The 12,123-nt window shown below is 36.4% G+C and overlaps 1 protein-coding gene and 1 long non-coding RNA gene across 3 annotated transcripts; one reads left to right on the forward strand and one right to left on the reverse strand.

Moving 5' to 3' along the window:
• The first annotated feature begins 212 nt into the window (after positions 1-212).
• LOC106389608 lies at positions 213-4,364 on the forward strand. Of its 2 annotated transcripts, none has more exons than XR_007319038.1 (5): positions 213-3,196; positions 3,293-3,432; positions 3,533-3,585; positions 3,684-3,820; positions 3,917-4,364. It is a non-coding gene; the product is annotated as an uncharacterized LOC106389608 (long non-coding RNA). The 2 variants fall into 2 exon arrangements; XR_007319037.1 differs by having other exon boundaries at positions 216-3,196; positions 3,684-3,872; positions 4,032-4,296.
• Positions 4,304-10,338, reverse strand: LOC106389607. Its single transcript, XM_013829911.3, has 10 exons — positions 9,956-10,338; positions 9,514-9,570; positions 9,204-9,417; positions 7,406-9,117; positions 7,222-7,322; positions 5,527-7,071; positions 5,399-5,447; positions 5,072-5,313; positions 4,886-4,990; positions 4,304-4,741 (listed from the first exon to the last, which is right to left on the reverse strand). Exons 3-10 carry the CDS (start codon positions 9,394-9,396, stop codon positions 4,531-4,533), a joined length of 4,158 nt encoding a protein of 1,385 aa, XP_013685365.2. The 5' UTR covers positions 9,397-9,417; positions 9,514-9,570; positions 9,956-10,338; the 3' UTR covers positions 4,304-4,530.
• Between the last annotated feature and the right edge of the window lie 1,785 nt (positions 10,339-12,123).

Raw genomic sequence — 12,123 nt, forward strand, 5'->3', positions numbered from 1 at the left:
ATTAAATATCTAATCGTAAGATCATTAGTTTCTTATATATTTACAATTTTTATAAATATTGTTTAGGCTAAATTTTTGATAATTATACAATTTTATATCATTTTATTAGTTTTATACAAATTGATTTAATATATATCAAATTTATATTAAATATTAGTAAAAAAATAGTAAAATCTATAATATTTAATAAATTTTATTTTTAAATATAAGTTAGATTTAAAAAATTTCTTACTGCACATGGTGCAGGAAAACACCTAGTAGTACTTTAATAAAATAGATACCAACACACTGGCAGTAACTTTTAATTTTACAGCAGTTACATTTTTAAACAGTCCAGTTAAAAATCTTTATCTACATTTAGTCAATTACAATTGTAACCTTAGTGTTTTTTCTTCGTAAGGCCCTAGAAGCTCGTTTCGTCTCTCCTTCGCTTTACGATGAGCACCTCCTCACAGTTTCCTCCTCCATCTCCGGCGAGTTTATTGGCATCATCGTCGATGAGGCTATGGAGACCAGCAGCTCAGCGTAATCTTAGGAACCAGTGGTCAAAGCTCTCAACTTTTCGGCAACAGGTGAAAGTTCTGAAGTTTAACTCTTTTGTCTTTCTATTCTCTGTGTGTTTTACTTCACATATTGAGTCTTTGTATGGGAACAAATGATATTATGGACCACTTGGGTTCCAAAAAATCTGAATTAGACCCATCTTTTTTTTTATTTAAATTTAAATAGAAATCTAACTAAAATAACTAAAAAAACCTAAGGACTTAAACATATTTACTAACCTATGTCATTACTATCATACCCAGAATTCGACCCGGTTTCAGACCCGAAATTCAACCCAACTTTAACCTAAAGTTTCTTCTTCTTCCCCTTTTCTTTTCCATTATTAATTCTTTCACCATAAAACAAAATCAAAATTTTCTTCAACCATCCACTAATTTTCACTTTCTTATCTCAAATCGATCAATCCATAGAAAGATTTAGTCAATTATATATTATCCAAAATCAAATTTCATCTTTTACATACGAGATTCAAGATAAAGAAGAACGCAGAGTATTACTAATACAACTAGTACAACTCCAACTAGTACAACTCCAACTAGTACAACTAGTACAACTAAAATGAGTATAACTAGTATAAATATATTAAGTATAACCTAGACGTTATTTGAGAAGTGATTTTCTTATGCGTCATCGCCATGTTCATTATCACCAAGAAAAAAGATGACACGGTTTTGAGAAATTATGAAATGACATTATAATTTCTTTTATTTATTGTTTTCAGCATATGAAAATGCTATAAAAGAAGATGATGTAGAACCAATAAGACATATTGTCAAATATATGAATAGTATATGAATAGTATATTTTTAATAATATTTGATTTGGATATTGATATGTTTACAAGTTATACTAGTTGTACTATTTTTCGGGAAAATCATCTTCATCTTTTTCTCTCGAGACCACAAAACTAGATGCGGAACCAGAAAATTCTTCAACTATGGCTCTATAATGCAATTCACCGAAAAGAAGAAGGTGAGAGCGCTGACTACGAATAAGAACGACTCACCGGCGACAAACAAAAGAAGAAGAAGAAGGGTGTGTCCTTGTCAAATCCAACCAAGCGAGCTTGGAATTGCGAAAGAGAAATAGCGACTCAACCGGACCCTCAAGGTGGTCTTTTCCCGAAACCGTCAACGGATGCACCATCTCAGCGCGGTAGTGAGCCCTATAAATCACCAAATTGACCCGAAGATCCTCTTTTTTATGAATTTTTTTAGTTAAAATTTACAGGTATTTTAGTCAATACTCAACACTAGTGTAAAACAACAATGCTTAAAACATGATACACATTTAAAACGTGATGCACATTTAAAACAATACTAAATAAAATACAATACTAAATAAAATACCAAGTAGTTGTACCAGTTTGTTAGTTATACCGGCTATAACATAGTTGTACTAGTTTTTGAGTTGTACCCGTTTGTGCATAGTTGTACATTAGCTGTGAAATTGAAAAATATTAGTTGTACCACATAATAAATAAAGGTACTTCAGTTGTACCACTTATTTATGTTTACATGTCTGTGCCCGGTTACAATGAAATAAACAATTTTGTAAAAATATATTTCATGTATGTTTTCCAAAAATTATGTGGACAAACAAGTTAACAAACCTTAAAAGTATAAGGTAGATCATGTAAACTTATGGAATTGTGCAATAATTTTCAAAAAAATAATTCCAAAACTACAAATAAATGAAGAGAAACTTGAGTACATACTAATTGTGATATTTGATTGTTTTCTAATATGGAATACCAAATTAGTTTTATTAATTTCTAAAATGTCAAAGTTGTACTAGTTTTACCAGTAATACTCGTCTAATATATATCAATTGTTTATATGTCTAGTTTTAGGGTTTTACCAATATTTTCACATCATAACTTTGTAAAAATATGTTTGATATTTGTTTATCATAATAATATAGCTAATATAGTTAACAAACCTTAAAAGTAAAAAATATATAATGTAAAATTAAGAGTGTAATGTAATAATTTAACAAAAATATGAAAAGTCTAAAATAGATGAAATTTTGTCTTCAGATACCAATTACGATATTTTCTTGTTTATTTCATATGTAAACCATGATTTATAGTCGTGTTAATTATAGTAACTACATATAATACATAAATTATAACATTTATATACTAGTTATACTAGTTATTCAATTTTTTAACATGTTTAGTTGTAAGAGTTATATTGGTTGTACCCAGTCGAATGCGAATGAAATAACAAAAATTGTGTGGCTGTGAGTTGATCACGTGGTTGAGATAAGAAAATAGAATGAGAGTGAAGGAGAGATGAGTGAAATCGATGACCAAAATTAAAACATGATGAGAAGATCAGACGGCTCATGATTAAGTTTCATTAATGGCAATCTTGTAATATTTTATCCATTATTTCCTTTCATGATCTAATGGCTCTCCTTAAAACAGAAATGATTTGATCAAAGGGTTCATATTGATCCATCATTAATGGCAAAAACGTCATTTACACATACTTGGTTCACATAGAATAATTAAGGTGGTGGGAGATTATTTTTCGGCCATTTGGTCGATATGAAATTTTTGCCCCTTTGTATGTACTTCAGAGTTCGTATCGGATCAAGCTTCTATCTTCGTACAAGGAAATGAATGGTGAGTGAGTGTGTGTGCACATGACTATCTAATATTCTTGTGAATTTGGAATCTATAAACTAATCTGTGGCAAAAAAAAAAAAAAAAAAACTACAGGTAGGTGTTGTTGTTGAGATGGTGAATGAAGCCGAGTAGCGGGTCGATTATACAGTTCTCTGGCTCTAAGGAAGATTCAGATGATGCTGGAGATTGCGGTGGCATCCCTCTGTTTTATTTTTTCAATGTCTCTGCGTTTGGTAAGATCATTAAACAAAACAAAAAGAAAAGAATAAGTAGTTATTGATTTTCCTTTCTGTTTGTTGTCTCTGAAGTTTGGTAATGTCGATATAATCACAGAGAAGATGGCCGAGGAGCTTGTGGAGATGTTCAAACGCGAAGTAATTCTAAAGGTAGGTTTACTCTCCTCCTAACTCATTTGGTATATAATCTTTAGGCTCTTAATTAGCTTCTGATTGTTTCTGCCATAATATCATATTATTATGAATAGAGATTACTTGTAATGGAACTGGTCTCTTTAAGCTGTGTGAAGTTCCTCAACCAGACAAGTTCAGTTGGTCAGCGGAGCTTTACCATGGGAGTGTATGTGAGCCAATTCTCCTCAGACGCTGAGAGAAGATAATCTCGGTATTTCTTCTACTTTTTGCATACCAACCAGCCAACCTCAGAAATTTTGCAGGTATATGGGGGGGATTTTTTACAACATCTTTTTTGGCTATGCAGATTTTACTTGACAGCTTGGCTTGCAGAGATAAACATTGACACTCATAGGTTGACTGACCACTGTCATTCTCGAATTCCACTCTTCTGATGTGCCTGTGTTGAATATTTGTTGCAGGAAAGATGAGATATTAGCAATGGTCGGGGAAGAAATTTGACTCACCTTCTAAAGTTTGAAAGCTATTCCTTAGTGTGCCGTCTGGTTAAGTTTCTGTGACTTTAAAGCTTGACTGCTTCTACAAAGCTCCAAGTGACTTAAGAGACAGATGAAGAGATTTTTAGAATCTTAGCTTTGTTGAAATTATATTGCTATGTTTTGTTTAATGGAAACCATAGGTTGTATGTAATCTTATGAGATTTTTCTGTTATGAGCAATTTTTCTTTACGAAGTATACAAAAGATTCTGACTTGCAATGATACGAATACATTAATGATTAATTCTACATGTCTAGTAGGAAATCTCCGGCTTCTTGACAATAGAGGCCTTCACAGTTCTCAGAATCCTGACCAACTACTAACTTATGCCCACCCAAAAAAATAGACATTGGATGCACGAGATACATTATGAATGGGGACTATTGGCCAAAAACAGAATAACAAGATGGATTCATCAACAGTTAGAGCGAGAGACATTGTACCCTGTCTGGAATATTCCGAGGCATTGGAGCTATAGTAACATGTCTTTGTGGGTTTAACCTAAGTGAACTCACGGTCCGGTCCGTAGATGAGGATGTTGGGTGGAACTTCGCAAAACGATTGATCACTGCAAACTTCTCTACATCCTGGACTTCGACGATCAAGCCAGCAATTGTTGATCCATTCTGTAGTCTGCAAAAGAAAAAGAAAAACAGATGTTCATGAGATCAAGCCGCCAAAACGAATACCCATTAAGAACTAAAATCAATTACTAGAGAGAGATAGGCATGGTCTTTATCAAAAAAAAAAAAAAAAAAAATAGGCATGGTCTTTTACCCTGCAAAGTTAGTTTCTAGTTTCTGTGACCTGCTAATGAAATCTTCAGCAGCTTTGGAGATGTACTGGTCACTGATTGTTTCAGTTTTCCTTTTCCCAGAGACCCTACACAAGAGTGGATAAGTTTGGGTCAATACATAATCTCAAACTCTCCAGCATTTCAAGGATAACTGTACATATCCTTACGGGTTTGATTTGTTCTGGGGCAAAAGGCATTCGTTCCTATCAGTAAAAGTGGAGCTACATGCATCTCCTAGTGCACCTCTTGCAGCAGTATATGCAACAAACTCATAGTTTGAGCTAGCAATCAAAGATATTACCCTAGCAGGAGGCGGGCGAAATAGTTGTTGCATGAGTTGTGTTGAATATATAAGCCTTCTCTTTGATCTGATTGGTGGGCCATCCTCAAGTAAATTCCCAAATTCCACCTGTAAGAACATAAGCCATCAACGTAATCAACAACATTGGATGGACAAAGAGGCAGGCGAGAAAGTATATAATGAGGAAACTAACCTTTTCAGCAAATTGATTAGTTGCTCTGGCCCAATCAACCTCGGCCTCACTGTAAAGAGTATAGTAGATTAATACGGTAATCTATATGAAAGATTAAAAATCAATATTAGTGCTCATAAGCCACACACCTGAGAGTCTTAAGCCTCTGGGAACCATGCATGACTTCTTTATTCCAAGATAGAAGCTCTGATGTGGCTGTTTTGCGCTTCTTTGGTTTATCAACCTTCAGAAGTTTATCAGTTGCACCATGAGGCAATGACTCAGATGAGGGAATCTCCGCGGAGCCTGACATTTGCTGCATATTAAACTGCTTTGGAGATTGAACATTATGTGAGCCATCAGCCGAACTCCCAACATTAGAAGATTTTTCTCCTATCTTCAAGGGGGTGAATCTTCCTGTATCATTCATGGGTTGAACCAGTCCGTTCTTGAAAGTTCCATATTGATTATACCAGGATGGAGCCATCTGAGGACTGATTTGTTGTTGATGATCTGCTCCAGCCGTGGCAGAATGATTCTTATTGGACAAACTCTGAGAAACAGTTTGGCAGAAAGGTAGCAAGTGATTCGCTGATTCCTTGTGATTCAATCCATCTCTCAGTAAACCAGCAGATCTTAAAGGTGACCGTTGCTCCTCTTTGGAAGCTACCTTTTGAAGATGAACAGAACTATCCTCGACTCTCTTCACAGTCATCTTGGGTGCGTCAGCCTCCCCATTTTCAGCCATAAGCTCATCGTGACGCATATTATCTTTCGGAAGGTTGTTTGAAGGAAAAGAGCGATCAAAGGTTTGATGATTGCTCTGCACCATTCTGTAGAACATCGAAGCAACATCAGATGTTTGTTTCGCACCCATATCTTTACCTTGCAACTCATGCATATTCATCGTGCCCCTTCCACTTAATGACGTGTCTCCTCCATTTTGAGAGGATAATTGATTTCTCTTCTCCTGCCTTGAGAAGCTGTCTTCTACGTGGCTATTGGTAACTGGATGCGGCCGTAATATATCTGGCTGAGGCTTAGATAGCTGGTTCCAAAACCGATGTTGCGGTGCTGAAATACCGGCTCGTGAGTCAGACCTCATACCAGAAGAGGAACTCTGCTGAGGCGAACTGAATCCAACCTGAGGCTGAGGAGCAGACAGCATAGGAAACCCTTCAGCTGAATCTCCTTTGTTGTTGTGGGTTGTAGGATTTAGCAGGGAAGGTGTTTGTGCTGAATAGTCGTCACTGCTTTGATCTCTTTCTTTCGCTTGAAGGGTTGACAACTCAGAGGATGAACTGACTAAATGCTTAGAAGTTAATTGTCGAGTATCAACAGGCATCGGTTGATTTTGGCGATACCCTTTGGAATATGGGAAACCAGATGCACTGTTGCTTTCTCCTTGATAAGTGGATTGCTGTGGAAAAGATTGATTAGATGCCCATGGAGTAAACCTTGATTGACTTGTTGGTCCTTTTTCAGGGGCAGCAATATGAAGTGAATTCAACGGCTGCAAAGAATTCATAGAAAACTGCACATTATCAGGTGATGGAGCTGGTTGAGATGGCGGAGCCAGCTGTAAACTAAACCCCTGAGAAGCAGATGACTGACTATGACGAAATTGACCACCATTTTCTGCAGAATGCTCCTCCGGCTGGTCCACCTTGTGAAGAAGCTCAAGCATAGTCTGCCTGCACAGGAAAAAAAGGTTCAGAAAGGCAAATTGCAAGCAAATAGTCAATGACTACAGTAAGAAAATACATCCCCAATGAAAATTTGTGAAAACAGTACTCTGCTAGTTAGTTGACAAACTAAACCTTTTCAACCCAAAGGAAAAGTACCTTGACGCATTCTTCACTTGATTACACATATCAACGCTTCTGTCGGCTGAAGCAGATGTAGTAGGTGAATTTTCTGATCCTATGCCTTGTAAAACATGTCCCTGCCATAATGAAGCCAAAAAGAATGTTCAGAGGGATTCAGATTTACTAGAACAACGCCAAAAACCAATGGATATTAATTTACCCTGTCAATTTGCATGTTCATAGGTGGCTGACTAAGAGACTTTGGCTGCCCAAGATAGCCTTGATTTCCTGCAGAGACCTGCTCCAGTGTGGGTGGCAAATGGGCAACTTTTTCTCGATAAGGCTCATCAGTGACACCAGTATTACCCATGGGATGATAGTGAAACTTGCGACTAATCTGACTGCCATCTCTATAATTCACTTGAGGGGTAGCTTTCTCCACAGAGTTATTACCCAAATGCTGTTGGTTTTCCTGGACATCCCTAGAAGCAGTTGACTTGTTTTCCGCAGTGGTAATGCCAAATCCATAGTTTGCCTTCATTTGTAGATTTTGGGTGAAGTGATTCTTCTGTTCAACAGGAGCAACTAAGTTTGGATTAGAAGCAGCCTTCCAAATACCAAATCTATCTTCAATACCCTCATTCGTTTGAATAGAGCCCGAATCACTCTGGAGTCTCTCACTTGGTGCATTTGAAGCCTTGACGCCAAGATTCTGGACCCTGTCACCAAAGCCTGCGTCATTACTGGATGTTTCTGCTACAGCAGATAGCATAAGAGCACTCCAACCCCCACCTTTCAAAGAGGGGCATGCATCATTAAGGTCAGAACTACTGGACATCAGGTTTCCTGTCAAGCTCATATCAGTGTCGTTTCCAAATGCTTCCCACAAATTGTCATCCGAACCAAACAAAATCTTTTCTTCTGTTGGATCTAAGGCTGTCGACTTCTGTGGCCCAGAAACATTTCCAGGCGCTTTTATATATGATTTTTCTGGTGGACCAGAACCCTTCATCTGATCGAGTTTCTCCTGCGCTGAAACGTTTCTCTCGCGTGGATCATCTTGCTGGAAACATTCAAAATTTGGGCTATCATTTGAACCTGGAGCTGAAGTATTTGAGAACATCGCTCTCTCCTGGTATGTGGATCTAGGTAGCATAAAACTATCAGGCTGATTGGTGAGAGTGGAACCATGCTCCGAAGATAACCTGTTCATCTGAACCGAAGAAAAGGAATTTGCCCCACCAAGAGGCATGCTGTACAAGGAAGGTTCAAACTGTAAGTTCGCCTGTCCGTGCTCAGCGCCAAGCCCACTGGATGAAACTGGTGAAATGCCGGGGTGCATCCAGTGTGTATTTCCTGACACAAGATCAGGCTGCCAACCATTACTAGACGCATCCTGAAGAGGGATGCCATTAATCAAAAGGTGTGACTGATTATCACTTGAGCGATTTCCATTTACTGCATCTGAATTCAAAGAGTTGAGCTGCCTGGCCTCCAGGTGTTTCTTATGAAGCTGTTGTTGAAGTTGATACTCGTGCATTTGCTTAACCATAACTTGCTGCTTTAGTAGTTGCATATCATTGAAAGTCATCTGCTGCCTTGGAAACGGCTGGAGCATGCCAGGCGGCTGGCTGTTTAATTGCTGTTGACCACCAAAGAAATCATAATTAACCGGAGATTCTCCTCCCATCTCAAACCTCATAGGAGTTTTATGAATGTCTGAAGTAAACCCTTTCGCTGATAAGTTATCTCTACTGGATTCTACACCCACTCCCAAAACATTTGACCCATTCTGCATTGCCATCCCATGCATGTAACCATTTGTGAGTTGCTGATTATCTTGCAATAGACCTCTGGAGTACTCAGACCTTATAGAAGGTTGCTGCTGCGTAAAATTCAAGGCATGGTGTGAATTTGAAGATTGCCATCTCTCTGGAATAAGAAAGAAGGGAACGTTTTAAATCTCCAGCATAAGCTAGATAGAAGCTAGATAGAATATAAGTGGACAAAACGCATACCAGGTTGTTGTGTGCTACTATAACTCTTCAGACTGGCAATACTGGATGGGTCTATATGCCTCTGGTTTCCAACTAAACCGTTACTGAAACTGGACCAGCTTCCATCAACAACCTGAGACTGATGGTGGTCTTGAGATAGGCCTTCTTGTCCAAAGAAATTGTGGATCCTCTCTCCATATTCGTTCCCAGGCATAGATTTTAGCTCCTAAAATATCTGGAACCTCGAAAAGAAAGAGAAAAGAGTTCAAGATTGTGGACTCCTTTGATTTTCAAATTCGGATTTAAATAGAGGAAGGAACATGTTCAACACCTCTTTCCACCGAGAGAATTCATGAGCTACCTCCAGCTAACATGCTCGTAATACTTCCTGTGAAACAAACAAAACAGTTACTGCTTACTTGAAGTTTAACACACACAACAACAAAAAATGCCCGTCAAGTGAAGACCACAGAGCATAATCCTCAACTCTGATTCACTACATAACAAAACATAGGAGTACATTTGCTAAATCAGAAAAATAAAATAAAAAAATTACAGAATTGCTTTAAAATCTCGTGAATCCATTCGAGATCAAAATCAAATCGAAGCTCTTGTATACACACTAACCAAGAATTCAACCTCAAAACAAGAGCTTTCCATACTTCAAATTCCTACCGATAAACTTCAATTATTGAGTATTCTAAATCAATCTCACTTACTAAAAATAAAAGTTTAGGGTTTCTAAAAAGGGAAAGAGAAAGATGTGAACTTACACTTTGTATCTACAACAAAGGGAAAGCCTTTCTTCCTCCAACATCGATTTTGAAAGAGTACTGCGTTAGGGTTTCCGAGCGAGAGAGAGAGAGAGAGTGATCGAAATTTTTTCAACGGCGGGGGCAGGAGCAACGACTGAGGTTCGGCTTCGGAAGCGAGTTTCGGGCTCGGGTCCAAAGCAGACGGCTCGTTTTACATTAGAAAGTCTCTTGTGGAGACAGAAGGTTATAGAGTTGGTGTAAGTGTGGGTGGGCCCCAGTGACGGACCATTGCAACCAAACCCACCTAAAACGTTGATACGTACGACATGTAGTAAACATCATCTCATAAAAGACTTTCTTCAGTCGTTTTTGTTTAGACTTTTGCCGATTTTATCTTATAAGCCACAAGAAAATTTTGGGACAACGTTATACATCAATTAAATAACGTTTCATGTTGTATAACTGATCTAGGACTTCAATGGGGAAGCTCTAGAGAAGTTTATCAAAGAGTCAAGCATTCCAGTACTTGTCACCGTCTTTGACAGTTATCCAAGCAACCGTCCATATGTTGCATCATTCTTTGACAGCTCTGCCACTAAGGTAACTTGTTATGTTTGGTTCTAGCTTTTGCATTGCTCTTAATTTTTAAACTCTTCTATGATCTTTTGGTTTTGATTGGTTGTAGTAATATTCTGAAATTCTGCTAATGATGTTTGTTAACTTCACTGGAGAATCAGCTGAATCTCTAAAATCAAAGTTCCGTAAAGTTGCTACATCTTACAAAGGACAAGGTCTTTCTTTCCTTGTTGTTGATGCTGAGGGCGGCAAAGGCGCCTTGGAGGTTAACTATTACATTATTTGTCTATATCAATCATTTTCTTATGCTATAAGTTACACATCACTAAGCATAGTTTGTTCTTTGGTATAACAGTACTTTGGAGTAGAAGAGAGCCAAGTTCCCCTTGTCATTATCCAGACTCCTGATAACAAGAAGTACTTGAAAGCAAACGTTGTGGTTGAGGAGGTTTGTTTCATTCTTTTCACCCACATTCTCGTGATTTTTTTTATTTAGAAAAGCTACGTAGAATCAATATAACCACGCCAGGATCATATATTTTGTGGGCCTTGTGCTCATATATAAAAAATCTATTAGGTGTTTTCCTACACCTTGTGCAGTAATTTTTTTTTTAATTTAACTTATATTTAAAAATAAATTTTATTAAATATTATAGATTTTACTATTTTTTACTAATATTTAATATAGATTTTATATATATTAAATCAATTTGTATAAAACTAATAAAAATGTTATAAAATTGTATAATTATCAAAAATTTAGCCTAAACAATATTTATAAAATTTGTAGATATATAAGAAACTAATGATATTACGATTAGATATTTAAATTTTTTTAAAAATTGTATAAATTTTTGAAATCTTTAGTAATACAAATTGCATAATTATACACAATAATATTATTTCGAAATTTGAAATGTTATATATGAATATATTTATTTATGAATGATGTATGAGCTATTACCATATTTAAAAAAAAATTACCAAGAAATATCAATATTAAATGTAATATATGAATTATTACCATATTCTAATAAGTTTGCCAAAAATATAAATCAACATTAAATGAAATTATCCATGTCATATTTTTCTGGAAGCAATGTCATCAATTTTAGTATTTTTCCGGAAGCCATGTCATCAATTTTAGTAGTCATGTCATATTTATTTTGTGAAATTGATTATAGAAAGAACATGTGGCAAAATCACTTCGCAAATATAGTATAGGGGATACAAAATTGTTGTTCTGTTATTGTGAATTTAAAAATAAGGACGTTAATCTATGTGTTTTTATCAAATCAGGGCCGTAAAGAAAATTTCCAAAAAATGAAAGGACCTAATGCAAATTCACTTAGAGCACATGGCACTGAATATAACCAAACTTAATGAACATGTTTCCTTTAGGTCGGGAAAGTTTCTGAGTACAAAAACATCTCAACCTATTCCAGCTGAAAACAACGAACCAGTGAAGGTTGTTGTAGCTGGCCTTGACGACATAGTTTTCAAGTCTGGAAAGAACGGTGAGCACATTTTAGAACTCTTAATATTATACCATTCGTTTCGAATTTATTACAAAACAAAAACTGATAAAAAAAACATCAAAATCTTATATG

Source organism: Brassica napus, chromosome C2 (genome assembly GCF_020379485.1).
Source record: "Brassica napus cultivar Da-Ae chromosome C2, Da-Ae, whole genome shotgun sequence".
NCBI lineage: Eukaryota > Viridiplantae > Streptophyta > Magnoliopsida > Brassicales > Brassicaceae > Brassica > Brassica napus.